At 27.4% G+C, this 26,519-nt stretch overlaps 1 protein-coding gene across 2 annotated transcripts in view; it reads right to left on the bottom strand.

Annotated features, from left to right (window-relative positions):
* LOC135140463 (scavenger receptor class B member 1) overlaps positions 1-26,519 on the bottom strand; it is a 79,707-nt gene that overhangs the window by 26,217 nt on the left and 26,971 nt on the right. Inside the window, exon 1 of one of the 2 annotated variants that reach the window (XM_064071019.1) lies at positions 17,503-18,001. The exons of the other annotated variant lie outside the window; for it this stretch is intronic. Coding sequence (XP_063927089.1) covers positions 17,503-17,560 — 58 coding nt within the window. The 5' untranslated portion in view covers positions 17,561-18,001. Of the gene's footprint in view, positions 1-17,502; positions 18,002-26,519 lie in introns of those variants that run through there. 2 annotated transcript variants of the gene reach the window in all.

The following is a 26,519-nucleotide window of genomic DNA, read 5'->3' as shown; positions in this document are numbered from 1 at the left end:
AAAAGTCATTTCTATAATAATTAAAGTGGTTAGAAAAAGCACGGGAAAATGTACGAATTTGGAAAAATTACAACAAAAAACAGTGAAACTACCTCGATAAAGATACAAACAAAAATTTCTTGAGAAGTAGTTTGAAAAAAAGTTTTTATAGTGGAAATGATACGAAAATGAAATCAAACATTCTCGGGTAGTACCTTACGAGGTTGAAAATACTAATCTATAGCTTGAGAAACAAACTGGGATTTTTTTTCCAAAGTGGAAATGGTACGATAAATTAAAACAAAAATTCTTAGGTAGTACTATTCGAAATTTGAAAAATTAGGACGGACAAACAAGAAAATCCGAACAAGCAAGAAATAGAAAAGGTAAGTACCTTGATAAAGAAGAGAAAAAAGTCAATTCAAGACAGAAAAAGAAAAAAAATAACCTACAAGTCAAAAAACAAATTTGGAAAAAGTCATTTCTACAATAATTAAAACGGTTCGAAAAACCACGGGAAAATTTATGAAGTTGGAAAAATTACAACAAAAAATGGTGAAAGTACCTCGATGAAGAAGAAAAACATTTCGATTCGATACAAAAGACGAAAAAATACATCTTGAAAAGCAACTTGGAAAAAAAGTTTTTATAGTGGAAATGATACGAAAATTAAACCAAAATTCTCAGGTAGTACCTTACGAGGCTGAAAATACTAATCTATAGCTTGAGAAACAAACTGAGATTTTTTTTCTAGAGCGGAAATGGTACGATAAATTAAAACAAAAATTCTTAGGTAGTACTATTCGAAATTTGAAAAATTAGAACGGACAAACAAGAAAATCCGAACAAGCAAGAAATAGAAAAGGTAAGTACCTTGATAAAGAAGAGAAAAAAGTCAGTTCAAGACAGAAGAGGAAAAAAATTAACCTACAAGTCGAAAAAAAAGTCATTTCTACAATAATTAGAACGGTTCGAAAAACCACGGGAAAATTTTTGAAGTTGGAAAAATTACAACAAAAAATAGTGAAAGTATCTCGATGAAGAAGAAAAACATTTCGATTCGATACAAAAGATGAAAAAAAAAACATCTTGAAAAGCAGCTTGGAAAAAAAGTGTTTATAGTGGAAATGATACGAAAATTAAAGCAAAAATTCTCAGGTAGTACCTTACGAGTCTGAAAATACTAATCTATAGCTTGAGAAACAAACTGGAATTTTTTTTCTATAGTGGAAATGGTACGATAAATTAAAACAAAAATTCTTAGGTAGTACTATTCGAAATTTGAAAAATTAGGACGGACAAACAAGAAAATCCGAACAAGCATAAATAGAAAATGTAAGTACCTTGATAAAGAAGAGAAAAAAGTCAATTCAAGACAGAAGAGGAAAAAAATTAACCTACAAGTCGAAAAAAAAAGTCATTTCTACAATAATTAGAACGGTTCGAAAAACCACGGGAAAATTTTTGAAGTTGGAAAAATTACAACAAAAAATAGTGAAAGTATCTCGATGAAGAAGAAAAACATTTCGATTCGATACAAAAGATGAAAAAAAAAACATCTTGAAAAGCAGCTTGGAAAAAAAGTGTTTATAGTGGAAATGATACGAAAATTAAAGCAAAAATTCTCAGGTAGTACCTTACGAGTCTGAAAATACTCATCTATAGCTTGAGAAACAAACTGGATTTTTTTTTCTATAGTGGAAATGGTACGATAAATTAAAACAAAAATTCTTAGGTAGTACTATTCGAAATTTGAAAAATTAGGACGGACAAACAAGAAAATCCGAACAAGCAAGAAATAGAAAAGGTAAGTACCTTGATAAAGAAGAGAAAAAAGTCAGTTCAAGACAGAAGAGGAAAAAAAATAACCTACAAGTCGAAAAAAAAAAGTCATTTCTACAATAATTAGAACGGTTCGAAAAACCACGGGAAAATTTTTGAAGTTGGAAAAATTACAACAAAAAATAGTGAAAGTATCTCGATGAAGATGAAAAACATTTCGATTTGATAAAAAAGATGAAAAAAAACATCTTGAAAAGCAGCTTGGAAAAAAAGTTTTTATAGTGGAAATGATACGAAAATTAAACCAACAATTGTCAGGTAGTACCTTACGAGGCTGAAAATACTAATCTATAGCTTGAGAAACAAACTGGAATTTTTTTTTCTATAGTGGAAATGGTACGATAAATTAAAACAAAAATTCTTAGGTAGTACTATTCGAAATTTGAAAAATTAGGACGGACAAACAAGAAAATCCGAACAAGCAAGAAATAGAAAAGGTAAGTACCTTGATAAAGAAGAGAAAAAAGTCAATTCAAGACAGAAGAGGAAAAAAAATAGCCTACAAGTCGAAAAACAAATTTGGAAAAAGTCATTTCTACAATAATTAAACCGGTTCTAAAAACCACGGGAAAATTTATGAAGGTGGAAAAATTACAACAAAAAATAGTGAAAGTACCTCGATGAAGATGAAAAACATTTCGATTTGATAAAAAAGATGAAAAAAAACATCTTGAAAAGCAGCTTGGAAAAAAAGTTTTTATAGTGGAAATGATACGAAAATTAAACCAACAATTGTCAGGTAGTACCTTACGAGGCTGAAAATACTAATCTATAGCTTGAGAAACAAACTGGGAATTTTTTTTCTAGAGTGGAAATGGTACGATAAATTAAAACAAAAATTCTTAGGTAGTACTATTCGAAATTTGAAAAATTAGGACGGACAAACAAGAAAATCCGAACAAGCATAAATAGAAAATGTAAGTACCTTGATAAAGAAGAGAAAAAAGTCAATTCAAGACAGAAGAGGAAAAAAATTAACCTACAAGTCGAAAAACAAATTTGGAAAAAGTCATTTCTACAATAATTAAAACGGTTCGAAAAACCACGGGAAAATTTATGAAGTTGGAAAAATTACAACAAAAAATAGTGAAAGTCCCTCAATGAAGAAGAAAAACATTTGGATTCGATACAAAAGATAAAAAAAAAACATCTTAAAAAGCAGCTTGGAAAAAAGTTTTTATCGTGGAAATGATGCGAAAATTAAAGCAAAAATTCTCAGGTAGTACTTTACGAGGTTGAAAATACTAATCTATAGCTTGAGAAACAAACTGGGATTTTTTTTCTAAAGTGGAAATGGTACGATAAATTAAAACAAAAATTCTTAGGTAGTACTATTCGAAATTTGAAAAATTAGGACGGACAAACAAGAAAATCCGAACAAGCATAAATAGAAAATGTAAGTACCTTGATAAAGAAGAGAAAAAAGTCAATTCAAGACAGAAGAGGAAAAAAATTAACCTACAAGTCGAAAAAAAAAAAGTCATTTCTACAATAATTAGAACGGCTCGAAAAACCACGGCAAAATTTTTGAAGTTGGAAAAATTACAACAAAAAATAGTGAAAGTATCTCGATGAAGAAGAAAAACATTTCGATTCGATACAAAAGATGAAAAAAAAACATCTTGAAAAGCAGCTTGGAAAAAAAGTGTTTATAGTGGAAATGATACGAAAATTAAAGCAAAAATTCTCAAGTAGTACCTTACGAGTCTGAAAATACTAATCTATAGCTTGAGAAACAAACTGGAATTTTTTTTCTATAGTGGAAATGGTACGATAAATTAAAATAAAAATTCTTAGGTAGTACTATTCGAAACTTGAAAAATTAGGACGGACAAACAAGAAAATCCGAACAAGCAAGAAATAGAAAAGGTAAGTACCTTGATAAAGAAGAGAAAAAAGTCAATTCAAGACAGAAGAGGAAAAAAAATAACCTGCAAGTCGAAAAACAAATTTGGAAAAGTTATTTCTACAATAATTAAAACGGTGCGAAAAACAACGGGAAAATTTATGAAGTTGGAAAAATTGGAACAAAAAATAGTGAAAGTACCTCGATGAAGAAAAACATTTCGATTCGACACAAAAGATGAAAAAAATAACATCTTGAAAAGCAGCTTGGAAAAAAAAGTTTTTATAGTGGAAACGACACGAAAATTAAAGAAAAAATTCTCAGGTAGTACCTTACGAGGTTAAAAATACTAATCTTTAGCTTGAGAAACAAACTGGGATTTTTTTCTAGAGCGGAAATGGTACGATAAATTAAAATATAAATTCTTAGGTAGTACTATTCGAAGTTGGAAAAATTAGGACGGACAGACAAAAAAATTCAAACAATTAGTAGTAGAAGTACCTTGATAAAGAAGAAGATTTGGATTCAACGCAAAAGATAGAAACATAAATTGGAAACAAAACGTTTCTATATTGAAAATGGTACGACAAATTAAATAAAAAATTCTTAGAAAATCGAAACATACGAGAAATAGTAGAGACAAAGAAAAAGTAGCTTGAGAAACAAACATGAAATAAAATCGTTTCTAGAACGTGTAAGAAATAGTGGAAAAAATATTTCCAAAAAGAAAAAAAGAATTAACTAGAACTTGCAATAATAGGAAAAATCGAGACACAAAACCACAAACAACAACAAAAATTTCACAAACTTCTAGTCAACTGAAATAATTCTGCAAACGAAGAGAAAGAATCATGTTTCTGACTGTTGTATAATAAAATGACGAAATTATACCACACATTTTTTTTAAATATCAGTTATTTAATTTTTAGAACTAGTTCCTTGGAAAACCAGACAAAGTATTTTAGAACTACATAAATCGAGCTCCTCAAAAGTTTAGTTTTCTGACTTTCTTCAAAATTAACATTTCACATTATACCAGCGTTACATAAACCACCCATTTTCGCGAATTCCAAAAAGCGAGCGGAATAAACCTATGCTCGTTTTCACTTTTCCCTCTTCGTTGACACTTCTTGATATTTGAAGACGTTACCAAACTTCCGCTCTCACAGTGGCGCTCGAGGGGAAATAAAAAGTAGAGAAACTCATTCCAAAGACAATTCATTGTTCATTCACACAAAATAATAACCGCATACATTATCCGTAATGGCGCTCGAGGGGAAGAAGTGAAACTATTACGCAAATAACTAATACTCTGCCAACCAGAAGTAATTAAAACCGAAAAATTAAATCCGTGCTAAACGCTTCACCCCACCACCGCCGCAGCAATGGCGCCGAAGGGGAGGCAACCCTAACCTAACTCTCCGTCGCGATCTGGTTCGCATACATTGCCGCCGCCATTGTTGCACCCACGACTCATTACCAATGCAAATACCGGCATTGTTTAAGACGAAATGCCATCGGATCACGTTCCCGTTAAAACAAAAACTCTGCGCGCTGTCCTTGCCAGGCGGATTTCGCACGATCGCGGCGCCCAACGCACATGCAGGTAAATCGTAGTCGCAGTTGTGGATTTTTTAGGTCATTGTGCTTTCGACACCGCTTGCCTAAGCGTATTATTTCGACGAGCACACGATTGCTATTGCGACAGTCATCTCGAAACCGTGCGAGAAACGTCTGGGAATTGGCGCCCAGCGGGTGGCCCGGCAATTGGGTCAGGTGGATGTGTCGGAGGTTGACGACCGGCCGAGGAAGAAAAAACGGAAAACGCACGCGGAAGTGCACCCGAGCGAGCCGCCAAGGTTGGCCGTGGTGGGTCGATTGGGAGATCGATGGTACGGGCCGAGATGGGAGGTGTGGCTGGAGGTGATGGGGTTTTTGGAGAATTAGGTCAAAATTTGAGAACACAGACCATTTAGAAATGTCTATTATTTTGTTAGAAGAAATAGCCTTTAAAGAATTTTGAATGAAGTCGAAGAAACATCATTTTACGTCAAACTAACAGAACTCTCAAAAGATTACATTAGAACTTAGATAAAAGCACAGATTTAAAAATAGCCTTTTTTTAGAAGGAAAGAAGAAAGTTTCATTAATTTTAGGTATTTTTCACTTTTCTGTTTAATTTAATTCAATTCTTTGTCATTTTACACTAAGCAATTTAAATTGATTAAAAAACTGAGATCTTACAATAAATCAAAAGGGCCCTCAGATTTTTAAATATTCTTGGGATATTTGTTACTTAAAATTTGTGCTATATTTTTGTCAAATCATTGTACCATTTCCACAGTTATGTCACTTGAACTTTTTGTCATTTTACATTAAATTATCAAAACTTTCAAACAATTATATTAAAAAACAGATGAACTTATAACTTTAAAAATGGTCCTTTTTTCAGAAGGAAAGAAAAAAGTTTCATTAATTTTAGGTATTTTTTACTTATATGTTTAATTTAATATAATTTTTTGTCATTTTACACCAAACAATTTAAATTGATTAAAAAACTTGGATCTTACAATAAATCAAAAGGACCTTTAGAGTTTTAAATATTCTTAGGATATTTGTTACTTAAAATTTGTGCTATATTTCTGTCAAATCGTTGTACGATTTTGACAGTTATGTCATTTCAACTTTTTGTCAATTTATCTCAAACTATCGAAAGTTTCAAAAAATTATATTAGAAGACAGATACTTTTGTAGCTTTAAAAATGGTCTTAGTTTAACCGGAAATAAACAAGTTTCATTAATTTTCAGTATTTTTTACTTTTCTGTTTAGTTCAACTTAATTTTTTGTCATTTTACACCAAGCAATTAAAAATGACTAAAAAACGTAGATCTTAAATAAATCAAGAGGGTCTTTAGATTTTTCAATAATCTTGGCACATTTGTTATTTACAATTTGTGCTATATTTCTGTCAAATCACTGTGCGATTTTGACAGTTATGTCATTTCAAGTTGTTGTCAATTTACATCAAACTTTCGAAAGCTTCAAAACATTATATTAGAAAACAAATAATTTTATAGCTTTATAAGTGGTCTTAGTTTAACCGAAAATAAACAAGTTTCATTAATTTTCGGTATTTTTCACTTATCTGTTGATTTTACCTTAATTTTTTGTTATTTTACATCAAGCAATTAAAAATGACTAAAAAACTTAGATGTTGAATAAATCAAGAGGGTCATGATTCTCCCATTTTGACAGTTATATTATTTAAACTTTTTGTCATTTTACAACAAACTAACGAAACTTTTAAAAAATTATATTACAAGACAGATGACTTTATAGCTTTAAAAATGTCATTTTTAGAAAGAAATTACAAAGTTTCATTAATTTGGGATTTTCACTATTCTGTCTAATTTAATTTAATTTTGTGTCATTTTACACTAAGCAATTAAAACTAGTTAAAAAACTTAGGTATTATAATAAATCAAGAGGCATTTAGATTTTTAAATGTTCTTGGCGAATTTATAATTTGTGCTATATTTCTGTCAAATGATTTCTACGATTTTAACAGTTGTCATTTAAACTTGTTATCATTTTACGTCAAACTAACGAAACTTTTAAAAAATTATATCAGAAGGCAGATAACTTTATGGCTTTAAAAATGTCCTTTTTTTAGAAAGAAATAAAAATGTTTCATTAATTTTGAGTATTTTTCACTATTCTATTTAATTTATAAAATGTTTTGTCATTTTACACTAAGCAAGTAAAATTGATTAAAAAACTTACATCTTACAATAAATCAAGGAGGCATTTAAATTTTTTAATATTCTTGGCAAATTTATAATTTATGCTATATTTCTGTCAAATGATTCTCCCATTTTGACAGTTATGTTATTTAAACTATTTGTCATTTTACATCAAACTAACGAAACTTTTAAAAAATTATATTACAAGACAGATAACTTTATAGCTTTAAAAATTGCCCTTTTAGAAAGAAATTACAAAGTTTCATTAATTTGGGATTTTCACTATTCTGTCTACTTTAATTGAATTTTGTGTTTTTACACTAAGCAATTAAAACTGATTAAAAAACTTAGGAATTATAATAAATCAAGAGGCATTTAGATTTTTAAATATTCTTGGCAAATTTATAATTTGTCCTATACTTCTGTCAAATGATTTCTACGATTTTAACAGTTGTCATTTAAACTTGTTATCATTTTACATCAAACTAACGAAACTTTTAAAAAATTATATCAGAAGGCAGATAACTTTGTGGCTTTAAAAATGTCCTTTTTTTAGAAAAAAATAAAAATGTTTCATTAATTTTGCGTATTTTTCACTATTCTATTTAATTTATAAAATGTTTTGTCATTTTACACTAAGCAAGTAAAATTGATTAAAAAACTTACATCTTACAATAAATCAAGGAGGCATTTAAATTTTTTAATATTCTTGGCAAATTTATAATTTATGCTATATTTCTGTCAAATGATTCTCCCATTTTGACAGTTATGTTATTTAAACTATTTGTCATTTTACATCAAACTAACGAAACTTTTAAAAAATTATATTACAAGACAAATAACTTTATAGCTTTAAAAATTGCCCTTTTTAGAAAGAAATAACAAAGTTTCATTTATTTGGGATTTTCACTATTCTGTCTAATTTAATTGAATTTTGTGTGTTTTTACACTAAGCAATTAAAACTGATTAAAAAACTTAGGAATTATAATAAATCAAGAGGCATTTAGATTTTTAAATATTCTTGGCAAATTTATAATTTGTGCTATACTTCTGTCAAATGATTTCTACGATTTTAACAGTTGTCATTTAAACTTGTTATCATTTTACATCAAACTAACGAAACTTTTAAAAAATTATATCAGAAGGCAGATAAATTTATAGCTTTAAAAGTAACCTTTTTTTAGAAAGAAATGAAAATGTTTCATTAATTTTGAGTATTTTTCACTCTTCTATTTAATTTATAAAATGTTTTGTCATTTTACACTAAGCAAGTAAAATTGATTAAAAATTATATCTTACAATAAATCAAGGACGCATTTAAATTTTTTAATATTTTTGGCAAATTTACAATTTATGCTATGTTTCTGTCAAATGATTCTACGATTTTGACAGTTATGTTATTTAAACTATTTGTCATTTTACGTCAAACTAACGAAACTTTTAAAAAAATATATTAGAAAAAGGTAACTTTATAGCTTTAAAAATTGCCCTTTTTAGAAAGTAATTACAAAGTTTCATTAATTTGGGATTTTCACTATTCTGTCTACTTTAATTGAATTTTGTGTGTTTTTACACTAAGCAATTAAAACTGATTAAAAAACTTAGGAATTATAATAAATCAAGAGGCATTTAGATTTTTAAATATTCTTGGCAAATTTATAATTTGTGCTATATTTCTGTCAAATGATTTCTACGATTTTAACAGTTGTCATTTAAACTTGCCATCATTTTACATCAAACTAACGAAATTTCTAAAAAATTATATCAGAAGGCAGATAACTTTATAGCTTTAAAAATGTCATTTTTTTAGAAAGAAATAAAAATGTTTCTTTAATTTTGAGTATTTTTCACTCTTCTATTTAATTTATAAAATGTTTTTTCATTTTACACTAAGCAAGTAAAATTGATTAAAAAACTTACATCTTACAATAAATCAAGGAGGCATTTAAATTTTTTAATATTCTTGGCAAATTTATAATTTATGCTATATTTCTGTCAAATGATTCTCCCATTTTGACAGTTATGTTATTTAAACTATTTGTCATTTTAGATCAAACTAACGAAACTTTTAAAAAATTATATTACAAGACAGATAACTTTATAGCTTTAAAAATTGCCCTTTTTAGAAAGAAATTACAAAGTTTCATTAATTTGGGATTTTCACCATTCTGTCTACTTTAATTGAATTTTGTGTGTTTTTACACTAAGAAATTAAAACTGATTAAAAAACTTAGGAATTATAATAAATCAAGAGGCATTTAGATTTTTAAATATTCTTGGCAAATTTATAATTTGTGCTATATTTCTGTCAAATGATTTCTACGATTTTAACAGTTGTCATTTAAACTTGCCATCATTTTACATCAAACTAACGAAATTTCTAAAAAATTATATCAGAAGGCAGATAACTTTATAGCTTTAAAAATGTCATTTTTTTAGAAAGAAATAAAAATGTTTCATTAATTTTGAGTATTTTTCACTCTTCTATTTAATTTATAAAATGTTTTGTCATTTTACACTAAGCAAGTAAAATTGATTAAAAAAATTGTATCTTACAATAAATCAAGGAGGCATTTAAATTTATTAATATTCTTGGCAAATTTATAATTTATGCCATATTTCTGTCAAATGATTCTACGATTTCGACAGTTACGTTATTTAAACTATTTGTCATTTTACATCAAACTAACGAAACTTTTAAAAAATTATATTACAAGACAGATAACTTTATAGCTTTAAAAATTGCCCTTTTTAGAAAGAAATAACAAAATTTCATTAATTTGGGATTTTCACTATTCTGTCTAATTTAATTTAATTTTGTGTCATTTTACACTAAGCAATTAAAACTAGTTAAAAAACTTAGGTATTATAATAAATCAAGAGGCATTTAGATTTTTAAATGTTCTTGGCGAATTTATAATTTGTGCTATATTTCTGTCAAATGATTTCTACGATTTTAACAGTTGTCATTTAAACTTGTTATCATTTTACGTCAAACTAACGAAACTTTTAAAAAATTATATCAGAAGGCAGATAACTTTATGGCTTTAAAAATGTCCTTTTTTTAGAAAGAAATAAAAATGTTTCATTAATTTTGAGTATTTTTCACTATTCTATTTAATTTATAAAATGTTTTGTCATTTTACACTAAGCAAGTAAAATTGATTAAAAAACTTACATCTTACAATAAATCAAGGAGGCATTTAAATTTTTTAATATTCTTGGCAAATTTATAATTTATGCTATATTTCTGTCAAATGATTCTCCCATTTTGACAGTTATGTTATTTAAACTATTTGTCATTTTACATCAAACTAACGAAACTTTTAAAAAATTATATTACAAGACAGATAACTTTATAGCTTTAAAAATTGCCCTTTTTAGAAAGAAATTACAAAGTTTCATTAATTTGGGATTTTCACTATTCTGTCTACTTTAATTGAATTTTGTGTTTTTACACTAAGCAATTAAAACTGATTAAAAAACTTAGGAATTATAATAAATCAAGAGGCATTTAGATTTTTAAATATTCTTGGCAAATTTATAATTTGTGCTATACTTCTGTCAAATGATTTCTACGATTTTAACAGTTGTCATTTAAACTTGTTATCATTTTACATCAAACTAACGAAACTTTTAAAAAATTATATCAGAAGGCAGATAACTTTGTGGCTTTAAAAATGTCCTTTTTTTAGAAAGAAATAAAAATGTTTCATTAATTTTGCGTATTTTTCACTATTCTATTTAATTTATAAAATGTTTTGTCATTTTACACTAAGCAAGTAAAATTGATTAACAAACTTATATCTTACAATAAATCAAGGAGGCATTTAAATTTTTTAATATTCTTGGCAAACTTATAAGTTATGCTATATTTTTGTCGAATGATTCTACGATTTTGACAGTCATGTTATTTAAACTATTTGTCATTTTACATCAACTAACGAAACTTTTAAAAAATTATATTACAAGACAGATAACTTTATAGCTTTAAAAATTGCCCTTTTTAGAAAGAAATAACAAAGTTTCGTTAATTTGGGATTTTCACTATTCTGTCTAATTTAATTTAATTTTGTGTCATTTTACACTAAGCAATTAAAACTAGCTAAAAAACTTAGGTATTATAATAAATCAAGATGCATTTAGATTTTTAAATATTCTTGGCAAATTTATAATTCGTGCTATATTCCTGTCAAATGATTTTACGATTTTAAGAGTTGTCACTTAAACTTGTTATCAATTTACATCAAACCAACGAAATTTCTAAAAAATTATATCAGAAGGCAGATAACTTTATGGCTTTAAAAATGTCCTTTTTTTAGAAAGAAATGAAAATGTTTCATTAATTTTGAGTATTTTTCACTCTTCTATTTAATTTATAAAATGTTTTGTCATTTTACACTAAGCAAGTAAAATTGATTAAAAATTATCTTACAATAAATCAAGGACGCATTTAAATTTTTTAATATTTTTGGCAAATTTACAATTTATGCTATGTTTCTGTCAAATGATTCTACGATTTTGACAGTTATGTTATTTAAACTATTTGTCATTTTACGTCAAACTAACGAAACTTTTAAAAAAATATATTAGAAAAAGATAACTTTATAGCTTTAAAAATTGCCCTTTTTAGAAAGAAATAACAAAGTTTCATTAATTTGGGATTTTCACTATTCTGTCTAATTTAATTTAATTTTGTATCATTTTACACTAAGCAATTAAAACTAGTTAAAAAACTTAGGTATTATAATAAATCAAGAGGCATTTAGATTTTTAAATATTCTTGGCAAATTTATAATTTGTGTTATATTTCTGTCAAATGATTTCTACGATTGTAACAGTTGTCATTTAAACTTGTTATCATTTTACATCAAACTAACGAAATTTTTAAAAAATTATATCAGAAAGCAGATAACTTTATAGCTTTAAAAATGTCCTTTTTTTAGAAAGAAATAAAAATGTTTCATTAATTTTGAGTATTTCTCACTCTTCTATTTAATTTATAAAATGTTTTGTCATTTTACACTAAGCAAGTAAAATTGATTAAAAAAATTGTATCTTGCAATAAATCAAGGAGGCATTTAAATTTATTAATATTCTTGGCAAATTTATAATTTATGCCATATTTCTGTCAAATGATTCTACGATTTCGACAGTTACGTTATTTAAACTATTTGTCATTTTATATCAAACTAACGAAACTTTTAAAAAATTATATTACAAGACAGATAACTTTATAGCTTTAAAAATTGCCCTTTTTAGAAAGAAATAACAAAATTTCATTAATTTGGGATTTTCACTATTCTGTCTAATTTAATTTAATTTTGTGTGTTTTTACACTAAGCAATTAAAACTGATTAAAAAAACTTAACTATTATAGTAAATCAAGAGGCATTTAGATTTTTAAATATTCTTGGCAAATTTATAATTTGTGCTATATTTCTGTCAAATGATTTCTACGATTTTAACAGTTGTCATTTAAACTTGTTATCATTTTAATTCAAACTAACGAAACTTTTAAAAAATTATACCAGAAGGCAGATAACTTTATAACTTTAAAAATGTCCTTTTTTTAGAAAGAAATGAAAATATTTCATTAATTTTGAGTATTTCTCACTTTTCTATTTAGTTTATAAAATGTTTTGTCATTTTACACAAAGCGAGTAAAATTGATTAAAAAAGATATCTTACAATAAATCCAGGAGGCATTTAAATATTTTAATATTCGTGGAAAATTTATAATTTAGGCTATTTTTCTGTCAAATGATTCTACGATTTTGTCAGTTATGTTATTTAAACCATTTGTCATTTTACATCAAACTAACGAAACTTTTAAAAAATTATATTACAAGACTTTATAGCTTTAAAAATTGCCCTTTTTAGAAAGAAATAACAAAGTTTCATTAATTTGGGATTTTCACTATTCTGTCTAATTTAATTTAATTTTGTGTCATTTTACACTAAGCAATTAAGACTAGTTAAAAAACTTAGGTATTATAATAAATCAAGAGGCATTTAGATTTTTAAATATTCTTGGCAAATTTATAATTTGTGCTATATTTCTGTCAAATGATTTCTACGATTTTAACAGTTGTCATTTAAACTTGTTATCATTTTACATCAAACTAACGAAACTTTTAAAAAATTATATTAGAAGTCAGATAACTTTATAGCTTTAAAAATGTCCTTTTTAGAAAGAAATTACAAAGTTTCATTAATTTGGGATTTTCACTATTCTGTCTACTTTAAATTAATTTTGTGTGTTATTACACTAAGCAATTAAAACTGATTAAAAAACTTAGGAATTATAATAAATCAAGAGGCATTTAGATTTTTAAATATTCTTGGCAAATTTATAATTTGTGCTATATTTCTGTCAAATGATTCTACGATTTTGACTGTTATGTTATTTAAACTATTTGTCATTTTACATCAAACTAACGAAACTTTTAAAAAATTATATTACAAGACAGATAACTTTATAGCTTTAAAAATTGCCCTTTTTAGAAAGAAATTACAAAGTTTCATTAATTTAGGATTTTCACTATTCTGTCTAATTTAATTTAATTTTGTGTCATTTTACACTAAGCAATTAAAACTAGTTAAAAAACTTATGTATTATAATAAATCAAGAAGCATTTAGATTTTTAAATATTCTTGGCAAATTTATAATTTGTGCTATATTTCTGTCAAATGATTTCTACGATTTTAACAGTTGTCATTTAAACTTGTTATCATTTTACATCAAACTAACGAAACTTTTAAAAAATTATATCAGAAGGCAGACAACTTTATAGCTTTAAAAATGTCCTTTTTTTAGAAAGAATTAAAAATGTTTCATTAATTTTGAGTATTTTTCACTCTTCTATTTAATTTATAAAATGTTTTGTCATTTTACGCTAAGGAAGTAAAATTGATTAAAAAACTTATATCTTACAATAAATCAAGGAGGCATTTAAATATTTTAATATTCGTGGCAAATTTATAATTTATGCTATGTTTCTGTCAAATCATTCTACGATTTTGACAGTTATGTTATTTAAACTATTTGTCATTTTACATCAAACTAACGAAACTTTTAAAAAAATATTTTAGTAGACAGATAACTTTATAGCTTCAAAAATGATTTCTTTAGAAGGAAATAAAGAAGTTTCATTAATTTTCGTCATTTCTTACTATTCTGTTTATTATTACTATTTGAAATTAGTGCTACATTTTTGTCAAACAATTGTACGATTTTGACAATTATGTCATTTTACGTCAAACTATGACAATTTTCAAAAAAATATATTATAAAACATAACTTTACAGCATTAAAAATGATCTTTTTTAGGATGAAATAAAAAAGTTTCATTAACTTTAGGTACTTCTTACTATTCTGTTTAATTCAAACAAATTTAGCATTTGTGTCATTTTACACCAAACAATTAAAATTGAGTAAAAAAAACATACATTTTACATCTAATCAAGTGGGGCATTTAGATTTTTAAAAATTCCTGGCGAATTTGTTGCTTAAAATTTGTGCTATATTTTTGTCAATCGATTGTGGGATTTTGACATTTATGTCACTTTACGTCAAACTATCAAAACTTTCAAAAATTTATATTATAAGACAGATAACTTCATAGCTTTAAAAATGATTTCTTTAGAAGGAAACAGAAAAGTTTCATTAATTTTAGTCATTTCTTACGATTCTGTTTAATTTAATTTATTTTATTTTTTTGTCATTTTACACGCAGCAATTAAAATTTATCAAGAAACTTAGATCATACATCAAATCAAGAACAAATTTATATAGAAAATATCCTTGGCGGATTTATTATTTAAAATGTGTGCTACATTTTTGTCAAACAATTCTACGATTTTGGCAGTTATGTCATTTTACACCAAACAATTAAAATTGAGTAAAAAAACTTAAATTTTACATCTAATCAGTTGGGGCATTTAGATTTTTAAAGATTCCTGGCGAATTTGTTGCTTAAAATTTGTGCCATATTTTTGTTAATCGATTGTGGGATTTTGAGATTTATGTCATTTTACGTCAAACTGTCAAAACTTTCAAAAAATTATATTTTAAGACAGATAACTCCATAGCTTTAAAAATGATTTCTTTAGAAGGAAGTACAGAAGTTTCATTAATTTTAGTCATTTTTACTATTTTGTTTAATTTAATTTAATTGTTTTGTCGTTTTACACAAAGCAATTAAAATTTATTAAGAAACTTAGATCATACATCAAATCAAGACGAAATTTAGATAGAAAATATATTCGTTAAGGATATTTTCTATCTAAATTTCGTAAATATTCTTGACAAATTTATAATTTGGCCTGCATTTCTGTCAATTGATTCTACGATTTTGACAGCTATCTCACTTAAACCTTTTGTCATTTTACATCAACTAACGAAATATTTAAAAATTGTATTAAACTCCAAATAACTTTATAGTTTTAAAAATGGCCTTTTTAGAAGGAAATAAAAATGTTTCATTAATTTTAGGTATTTTTCAATGTTCTATTTAATTTAATTTTTTGTCATTTTACATCAAGCAATATTTAAATTGATTAAAACCTTACATCCTTCAACATATAAACAGGGCAATTAAACTTTTTAATATTCTTGACAATTTTTTTATTTAAAATTTGTGTTACATTTTTGTCAAACAGTTATACAATTTTGACAGTTATGTCATTTTACATCAAACTATGAAAATTTTCAAAAAATTATATTATAATGATACAACTTTATAACATTAAAAATGGTCTTTCTTTGAATGAAGTAAAAAAAAAGAGTTTCATTAACTTAAAGTATTTTTTACAAATCTAGTTAGTTAAATTTAATTTGTTTGTCATTTTACACCAAGCAACGAAAAGTGCGCATTTAAATTTTTAAAATTTTTTGGCGAATTTGTTATTTAAAATGTGTGGTATATTTTTATTAAGCAAGTGTACATTTTCTGACTAATCTGTTACTAAAAATGTTCGTCGTTTTACACTAAGCAAACAAAATTTATCCAAATCTTGAGAGCCCAGATAAACATTGCAATTTAAAATAGACATTTTAAATAAAATCGAAAACAATACAGACTTCATGAATGTTTAACACATATTACTTAACTCTTGCATAATTTTGCCACAAAGCAAATAAAAGCATCACAAGCATGCGAAACAAGAAAAAATACAACACTTCGCAAGACAATCTGAACAAAGCAAAAAATCATCGAAAAATTTGACACCAAAAATAAACCTTGTCAATTAAAACACACCTTAGGCAAAACCAAGAAGACATTAACTTTGTCAAATATCTCACAAATTTGTTATTTAAAACTTTCCTTATTTCGACATCGACCAAACCAATTACCAAACAAGTCGGTAATAATTATATGAAACGATAATTTAAAGAGCTCCATTTTTATTTATTATGATTATTGTAACATTTTCATCATCATTTTCAAAATAAATAATATAAATGTTATATAATTCGAGCTCCGCTCCAACAAATTTTTTCACTACGTTCGACTAAAGGTAAATTATAGACATATTAAAACCTCTTACACTAATCACGTACATTACAAGTAACATGAAAATTACATAAGACTTTGCAATTAACCCGTTCTGTTTAATTGAAAAAAATGTATAGCAACACGATACGAACATTTTTTGCGGTAATAGCGCGAGTCCGGAGCTTCGCTCGATGTGTCCGACTCCCCGATTCCGTGTTTAATCAAAGCAAAATCGCTTTGTTATCGCAAAAGCGCCAAGTTATGCAAACTATTTTGTGTTAATTAATCATTATGTATTTGCCGACACACTGGACAGGAATTCGGCCATAATTACGTTAATTTGTGTCGGCGACAACTGACGAATTAGTGGTTTCTTATCACCGCTACGTTATCACCAGCGTTTCATAATTCACCAAAGAAAAAAACGGTAGTCATAGGAAATGACGTTTCGTCCAGAAAACGCTCACTTTGCGCTCCGGTTCAGACGATCCGTTTTCTTTGACCTCGCGATTTCCCAAGCGATGTGCCGAAACCCGGGACGCACGCCCATGGAATGAACATTTCGCAGCGTTCTAAGCCTTGATACTTACACCACTTTCTCAGGAAAGCGCTGCTCAGTTTGGCACAGAGTTTCTCTCTTCCTTTCATTTTTCGTTGCAAGCAATAGTTTTTCTCAGACTCGACTCACTTCACTCACAGCACTTTTTCCGGCCGACACTCTACTTCATTCCGGCCCTGGAGCGCGCAGCGGAATTAAAGAAAAATCGACGTCGGGGGTGGGGGGCTCGTCGCTCTTACGTCAAACCGAAACCAGTTTGGTGAACTCAATTAGTTTTCAATGAAAAAACGGAAAACCAGTTCCGAGCAGGAAAGCGTCGACGCCGCAGTCACACTAACCCATAAAGTTACCCATCTGGACGCACGCAACCCAGCCAAGTGGCGCGAAGGTGAGCAAAAACGATTAGAAAGTGGCGCGGGAAGGGAGGACGCAGGCGCGGCCGGGGGTTCCCGCAGGCACTGAGGATGAGGGAGGAAGGCCGAAACGTTGCGCGCGCGTGACGGAGGGATCGCGACTGAGAGGCTAACGGCACGTTACACCTGATCAAGTTGGGCCGGTCCCCCCCATGCGGCCGGGAGGGGAGGCGCCCCCCTTCGCGGACGCGAGCGGCGCTCTTGGGGGCGACCTTGGCGAGGGCCGGGTGGAAAGCGCGATTTTGGCGATTTCGCAACGGAGTTCGAGTTTGAGTTTCTCTATGGACGCGGTGGAGTGAAAGTGAATGAACTTGATGGATTTGGAGAGGTATTCACATTAGGGGGTTTCTAATGGGTTTTAAATTTGACGCTGATTGATAGGCGAGATTTTTTCGGTGATTTTGACTACCTGAAAATTTTTCAAAATGAACGTGTAGAGAGATAAACCGGCACCTGATGATGTGCCAAAATTAACATTCGCATTTCAGAAGCGGTTTTGCTCTCACGCAATCGGTCGAACATGGAGCGTTTTTTGCCACACAGTTGCATCACTGAGATTGAGAAAAACGGTACGCATTTGTTTTTGTAAACAGAGGACGAACGTTCGGATTTCTAATGACGCGCGACTTTAAAAAAAATTATAAATGCATGAAATAAATTATTCGGGCGCTGAATTTACATCAAATAAAGTAAAAAGAATTAGTTATTGGCATTCCAAGGAACTACACTAAAAGGTTAAGACTGTTATGTAACGGCACCGGTCATTTCGGTCTCCGAATGGGATGTTAATATTTATTTTGGTTTTGGCGCTTGGTTGATTTCGGACAAAGCAAATACGTTGGGCTTGTGTGAAAATCGTAAATCTTGGCACGTTCCTTCCTGGTTGGACAGGTGGAACATAATAACTTAATAACATCCAGACCAAGCCGCTGGAGTTTTGGGTATATTTGGTACCTTATGGTAATTTGGATTTTTGATTTTGGAATTATTTTCGAAAATTGTTTTTTATTTTATCGACTCCGATTATTTTTCGAGGAAATGTACTTGAAAATGTCTTTGAGTAATTTTTGAAAGATGCTTGAAAAACGATAAAAAAATTAATAAGAAATTGAAAATTTGAGATTTTGAAAAATTGACCACAAATTCTAAAAAAATTCTGGCAAATATATTTCGATGTGCTGATTCAAGAAATACGTCTTGGTTTTCCCGGACTAAGATTTTTGAAAAATGTCGTTTGAAATTGATTTTTTTAATATCTCAAAGTTTGTTTTTCATTTTATGGCTTCCGAAAAAAATCTTCATGATTTTCGAAGAAAGAAAGCGATAAATAATTTCTACAAGTCGAAATCTACAAGATCTCTTTACGTAATTTTCCAGTGGAGCTTGAAAAACGGTAAAAAAATTAATAAAAAATTAGAAAAACTGAGATTTTTGAAAAGTTGCCTGAAAATTCTAAAAAGATTCTAGAAAATATATTTCGATGAACTGATTTCAAAAAACGTGTTGGTGGCCTCGGACTAAGATTTTCCTGAAAAATTTGATTTGGAAATATATTTTTTAATCTCTCGAAAATTGTTTTCAATTTTATCGATTCTGAAAAAATTGTTGATTGTTTTTCGAACAAATGAAGCTAAAAATTATTTCTATTAGTCGAAATCTACAAGAAAATGTCTAAGTAATTTTCGAAGGATGCTCGAAAAACGGTCAAAAAAATAATAAAACATTGAAAAATTGAGACCGAAAAATTGACTAAAATATCTAAAAAAATGTGGCAAATACATTTCGATGTGCGGATTCAAGAAATATAACGTCTTGGTTTTCCCGGACTAAGATTTTTGAAAAATGTCGTTTGAATTTGATATTTTTTTAATATCTCAAAGTTTGTTTTTCGTTTTATGGCTTCCGAAAAAAATCTTCATTATTTTCGAAGAAATAAAGCGAAAAATAATTTCTACGAGTCGAAATCTACAAGATCTCTTTACGTAATTTTCCAATGGAGCTTGAAAAACCGTAAAAAAATTAATACAAAATTAGAAAAACTGAGATTTTTGAAAATTCTAAAAAGATTCTAGAAAATATATTTCCATGAACTGATTTCAAAAAACGTGTTGGTGGCCCTGGACTAAGATTTTCCTGAAAAATTTGGTTTGGAAATATATTTTTTTAATATCTCGAAAATTGTTTTCAATTTTAACGATTCTGAAAAAATTGTTGATTATTTTTCGAAGAAGTGAAGTCGAAAATAACTTCTACGAGTCGCAATCTACAAAAAAATGTCTTTGGGTAATTTTCAAATAGTACTTGAAAAACGGCCAAAAAATTGATAAAAATGTGAAAAACTTAAATTATTGAAAATTTTCCTAAAAAATCTAGAAAATATGTATGTTTCGAAGACCTCTGATACATTTTATTGTAGATTTCGAATTCGTTTTTCCAGAATGCCTGATTGAAATATGGTAGTTTTTAGAATTTTTTAAAAATTTTAGTTTTAGGCCGAATACTTCGAAAAAATTGCTCCGTGACCATAAAAGCATTATATTTTTGGAATCAGCAAATCGAGATCTATATCCCAGAATTTTGCGGGTTTTTAGAGAACTTTTTCAAAAATGAAATTTCCCAGCTAGAAATTTTCGATTATTTATCGACTTCTGAATTTTACATTTTTCCATTTCTCAAATTATCGATTTTTCGATTTCGATTTCTCGAGTTTTAAATTTGTCGATTTTTCAATTTTTGAGTTTTCGAATTTTCAGTTTCGCGATTTTTTATTTTTCGATCTCCCGATTTTCCATTTTTCAATTTTTCTATTTTTCGAATTTCGACTTCAATTTTTCGATTTGTGGAATTTTCAATTTTTCGATTTTTAAATTTCTCGATTTTTCGGTTCCTCAATTTTTCGATTTTTCAATTTCTGAGTTTTTCAGTTTTTTGATTTGTTAATTTCTTAGATTTTTCAATTTTTCAACTTTGATTTTTCGATTTTTAGTTTTTCCATTTTCAGATTTCTCATTTTTTTTATTTTTTGCAACTTATTGATCTTTAGATACAAATTTTTCGATTTCTCAATTTTTCGATTTTTCAATTTCTCAGTATGTAATTCAATTTTTTGATTTGTTAGATTCTTAGATTTTTCGATTTCTCGACTTCGATTTTTCGATTTTTGGTTTCTCTATTTTTAGATTTCTCGATTTTTCGAGTAACCGACTTTTCAATTCGATTTTTCACCTTTTCCAACCTTTTTTGGATTCCTTTTTTTTATGGTCTTTTTCAGTTATGTTTTCGTGTCCTTCTTTTGGCCGTTTTTTTGTCACCTTTTTTGTCACTATTTTGCTTTATTTACTCCCTTTTTTCGTTTTTTTAGCCTTTTTTTGCTGTTTTTAGTCTTTCCTTTTGGTGGTTTTTTATCCTTTGATTAAATCTCATTATTGTTCTCATTTTTTTGGCGTTATTTTTGTGGCATTTTTCCCGTATTTGTCACCTTATTACTTTTTCGATCTTCCGATTTCTCAATTTCTCGAATTTCGACTTTTCGATTTTCTCTGCTTCCCAAATTTTTTGATTTTTCAATTACTCAGTTTTTTAGTTTTGATTTGTCAGTTTCTTAAATTATTCGTTTTCTCGACTACAATTTTTCGATTATCTATTTTTTGATTTCTTGATTTGTCGAGTTTTAGAAATTTCGATTTCTGCATTTCTCCATTTTTAGACTTTCCGTTTCTTTGATTTTTAATCGTTTTCTCAGTTTTTTTTATTTTTCAATTCGATTCTTAAATTTTTTGATTTTCCATTTCGATTTCACGAGTTTTTAATTTGTCGATGTTTCAATTTTTCCATTCTTCAGTTTTTAGACTAGTTTCCAGTTTTCCGTTTTCCCAAATTTTAGAATTTTCGATTTTGAAAAGTACAATTTTTAATTTTTCCGTTCTTCAGTTCTTCGATTTTTCAAAATTTCGAATTTTCGAATTTAAGTTTTTTCAATTGTTGATTTTTCGATTTATCGCTTTTTCGAAATTCCGATTTTTCAAATTTTGGACTTTTCAATTTGTCGAATTTTAGATTTTCCTATTTGATTCTTCAGTTTTTGGTCGGTGTCGAAAAATTTCAAAATTGTAAACTGAAGAAACGGAAAATTAAAAAACTGAAAAATCGAACAATTGGAAATTTAAAAACTGAAAATTCTAAAAAGCGAAAAAATAAAAATTGAACAAGTGAAAATCCAAAAATTGAAAATTTAAAAACTGTAAAATTGGTGAAACGAAAAATGAAAAAAATTGAAGAAATCAAAAGTCAAAAATCGGAAAATTAAATAATTTTAAATTGAAAACTATAGGAAAATTGCAATTCCAAACCTAAAAACCTTTAATAAACGAACAACTATAATTAAAAAATTGAAAAAACGAATTTGAAGCATCGTAAAATTGAAGAAACGAAAAATTTGAAAGTAGATAAGTCGAAAAATTTTGTCGAGATTTTCCAATTTTTTATTTTTCCGAATTTTCGATATTCGATTTTTTTAATTTTCGATTGTTGGAAACTAGAAGTTTCAATTTTTCCGTTCTTCAGTTCGTTTTCCGATATTTCACTTTTCGATTTTTTATTTTCGAGTTTTCGTTTTGTCGATTTTTCAGCTTCCCGATTTTTCGATTTTCAGTTTTTCGATTTTCGAAATTCCGATTTTTCATTGTTTTTTATTTCTCGATTTTTCGGTTTTTAAATTGAAGAAACGAAAAATTAAAAAACCGCAAAATAAAAAAAAGTAAAATTAAAAACTGAATACGCTAAAAAGGAAAAAAATTAAAATATTGACAAGTGGAAAATCTAAGAATTGAAAAATTGAAGAAATTAAAAGTCAAAAATCGGAAAATTAAAATATTTGAAATTGAAAACAAGGAAATTTGCAAATAGAAAACCTAAAAGTGAAAACTTCAAATTGTAAAAATCAAAAAATGTAAAATAGAAAAATTTTTAATTAAAAAATCTGGAGAATTTTCGATTTTCAATTTTTCCGTTTCGATTTTTCAATTTTTCAGTTTTTCCGTTCTTCAGATTTTTTACTTTACGATTTGTTTAATTTTTGATTTTTCGAATTTTGGAATTTTCGTTTTGTGGATATTCGAATTTTTAGTTTTTCCCTTCTACAGTTTTTCGATTTACAAGTTTTTCAATTTTTTTACTTTTCTGCTTCCTGGAAGGTTTTTCTTTGTCTAGCCGTAATAAACATTTTCGGTTTTTCGATTTTCAGGAAGATTTTTCTATTTTCTTAATTCATCGATTGTTCCAAATTCCAATTTTTCTAATTTTTTGATTTTCGATTTTTTCTTTCGAAGAAATTAATGAAGCCGAAATAACTTCTACAAATCAAAATTGGCAGAAGCTATCTTTAGGTAATTTTCAAATGGTACGTACTTGAAAAACGGCCAAAAAATTGATAAAAATGTGAAAAATTTAAATTATTGGAAAGTTGCCTAAAAGAAGAGCTGATACATTTTATTGTAGATTTAGAACTCGTTTTTCCAGAATGCCTGATTGAAATATGGTATTTTTTAGAATTTTTTAAAAATTTAAATTTTAGGCCGAATACTTCGAAAATATTGCTCCGTGACCATAAAAGCGTTATATTTTTGGAATCAGCAAGTCGAGATCTATATCCCAGAATTTTTTGTGGGTTTTTAGAGAACTTTTTCAAAAATGGAATTTTCCAGCTAAAAATTTTCGATTATTTATCGACTTCTGAATTTTACATTTTTCGATTTCTCAAATTACCGACTTTTCGATTTCGATTTCTCGAGTTTTAAATTTGTCGATTTTTCAATTTTTGAATTCTCGAATTTTCAGTTTTCCGATTTTTTATTTTTCGATCTCCCGATTTTCCATTTTACAATTTTTCTATTTTTCGAATTTCGACTTCAATTTTTCGATTTGTCCATTTGTCCATATTTCGATTTGTATAATTTTCAATTTTTCGATTTTTAGATTCCTCGATTTTTCGATTTCTCAATTCTTCAATTTTTAAATTTCTTAGTTTTTCAGTTTTGTGATTTGTTAATTTCTTAGATTTTTCAATTTCTCGATTTTTCGAGTAATCGATTTTTAAATTCGATTTTTCAATTTTTTAATTGCTCGATTTTTTTGACTTTTCGGTCTTTTTTTGATTTTATTTTCGATTTCTCAATTTTTCGATTTTTCAATTTCTCAGTATTTCAATACTATATTTTGATTTGTTACGATTCTTAGATTTTTCTATTTCTCGTCTTCGATTTTTCGATTTTTGGTTTTCCATTTTTAGATTTCTCGATTTTTCCAGTAACCGAATTTTCAATTCGATTTTTCACTTTTTCCAGCCTTTTTTGGATTACTTTTTTTATGGTCTTTTTCAGTTATGTTTTTATGTTCTTCTTTTGGTCGTCGTTTTTGTCACTTTCTTGTTTTATTTACCTCTCTTTTTTCGTTTTTTTTTTGTGGTTTTTCGCCCTCTTATTGTCATTTTTATTCGCCTTTTTTGTTGTTTTTAGTCATTCCTGTTGGTGTTTTTTTATCCTTTGATTGCAACTCATATTTTATGACATTTTTGTCTCACATTTCTGTCACCTTTTTGCTTTTTCGATCTTCCGATTTCTCAATTTTTCTATTTCTCGAACTTCGACTTTTCGATTTTCTCTGCTTTCCAAATTTTTTAATTTTTCAATTACTCAGTTTTTTAGTTTTGATTTGTCAGTTTCTTAAATTATTCGTTTTCTCGACTACAATTTTTCGATTATCTATTTTTTAATTTCTTGATTTGTCGAGTTTTAGAAATTTCGATTCCATTTTTAGATTTTCGGTTCCTTGGATTTTTTACCGTTTTTCCAGTTTTTTTATTTTTCAATTCGATTTTTCAAATTTTTGATTTTCCATTTCGATTTCACGAGTTTTTAATTTGTCGATTTTTCAATTTTTCCATTCTTCAGTTTTTAGACTACACTTTTTTTACTTTCCAGTTTTTTGTTTTCTCACATTTTAGAATTTTCGAATTTGGAAAGTAGAATTTTTAATTTTTCCGTTCTTCAGTTCTTCGATCTTTCGAATTTTAGATTTTTCAATTTTTGATTTTTCGATTTATCGCGTTTTCGAAATTCCGATTTTTCAAATCTTGTCGAATTTTAGATTTTCCTGTTTTTTGATTCTTCAGTTTTTGGTGGATGTTGAAAAATTTCAAAATTGTAAACTGAAGAAACGGAAAATTAAAAAATCGTAAAACTGAAAATGTCAAAAGTCAAAAATCGAAAAATTTCAAATTAAAAAATCGAGAAATTTAAAAAATCGGAACAATGCAAAATCGTAAAATTGAAGAAACGAAAAATTAAAAAACTGAAAAATCGAACGATTGCAAATTTAAAAACTGAAAATTCTAAAAAGCGAAAAAATAAAAATTGAACAAGTGAAAATCTCAGAATTGAAAATTTAAAAACTGTAAAATAGGTGAAACGAAAAATGAAAAAATTGAAGAAATCAAAAGTCAAAAATCGGAAAATTAAATAATTTTAAATTGAAAACTAGGAAAACTTTAGTAAACGAACAGCTATAATTAAAAAATTGAAAAAACGAGAAATTGAAACATCGTAAAATTGAAGAAACGAAAAATTGAAAATTCAAAAGTTTGAAATCGAAAAATCAAAAAATGCAAAATTGAAAAATTAATAAATTAAAAATTTGAAAGTATAGAAGTAGAAAAATTTTGTCAAGATTTTTTATTTTTTCTGATTTTCGATATTTGAATTCTCAGTTTTTATTTTTCGCTTCCGCGTTTTTCAAACTTTCAATGCTTCAGTCTTTTGATTTTCCGAATTTTCGATATTCGATTTTTCGATTTCACCATTTTTTTAATTTTCGATTGTTGGAAACTAGAATTTTTAATTTTTCCGTTCTTCAGTTCGTTTTCCGATATTTCACTTTTCGATTTTTTATTTTCGAGTTTTCGTTTTGTCGATTTTTCAGCTTCCCGATTTTTCGATTTTCAGTTTTTCGATTTTCGAAATTCCGATTTTTCATTGTTTTTTATTTCTCGATTTTTCGGTTTTTAAATTGAAGAAACGAAAAATTAAAAAACCGCAAAATGAAAAAAAAGTAAAATTAAAAACTGAATACGCTAGAAAGGAAAAAAATTAAAATATTGAACAAGTGGAAAATCTAGGAATTGAAAAATTGAAGAAATTAAAAGTCAAAAATCGGAAAATTAAAATATTTTAAATTGAAAACAAGGAAATTTGCAAATCGAAAACCTAAAAGTGAAAACTTCAAATTGTAAAAATCAAAAAATGTAAAATAGAAAAATCTTTTAATTAAAAAATCTGGAGAATTTTCAATTTTCAATTTTTCCGTTTCGATTTTTCAATTTTTCAGTTTTTCCGTTCGTCAGTTTTTTTTACTTTACGATTTGTTTAATTTTTAATTTCTCGAATTTTGGAATTTTCGATTTGTGGATATTCGAATTTTTAGTTTTTCCCTTCTACAGTTTTTCGATTTACAAGTTTTTCAATTTTTTGACTTTTCTGCTTCCTGAAAGGTTTTTCTTTGTCTGGCCGTAATAAAGATTTTCGGTTTTTCGATTTTCCGGAAGATTTTTCTATTTTCTTGATTCATCGATTGTTCCAAATTC

This window comes from Zophobas morio, unplaced genomic scaffold (genome assembly GCF_036711695.1).
Source record: "Zophobas morio isolate AGI-343-1 ecotype UQ-CSIRO unplaced genomic scaffold, CSIRO_AGI_Zmor_V1 ptg000040l, whole genome shotgun sequence".
Lineage (NCBI taxonomy): Eukaryota > Metazoa > Arthropoda > Insecta > Coleoptera > Tenebrionidae > Zophobas > Zophobas morio.
This window is presented reverse-complemented; position numbering and strand designations above follow the sequence as displayed.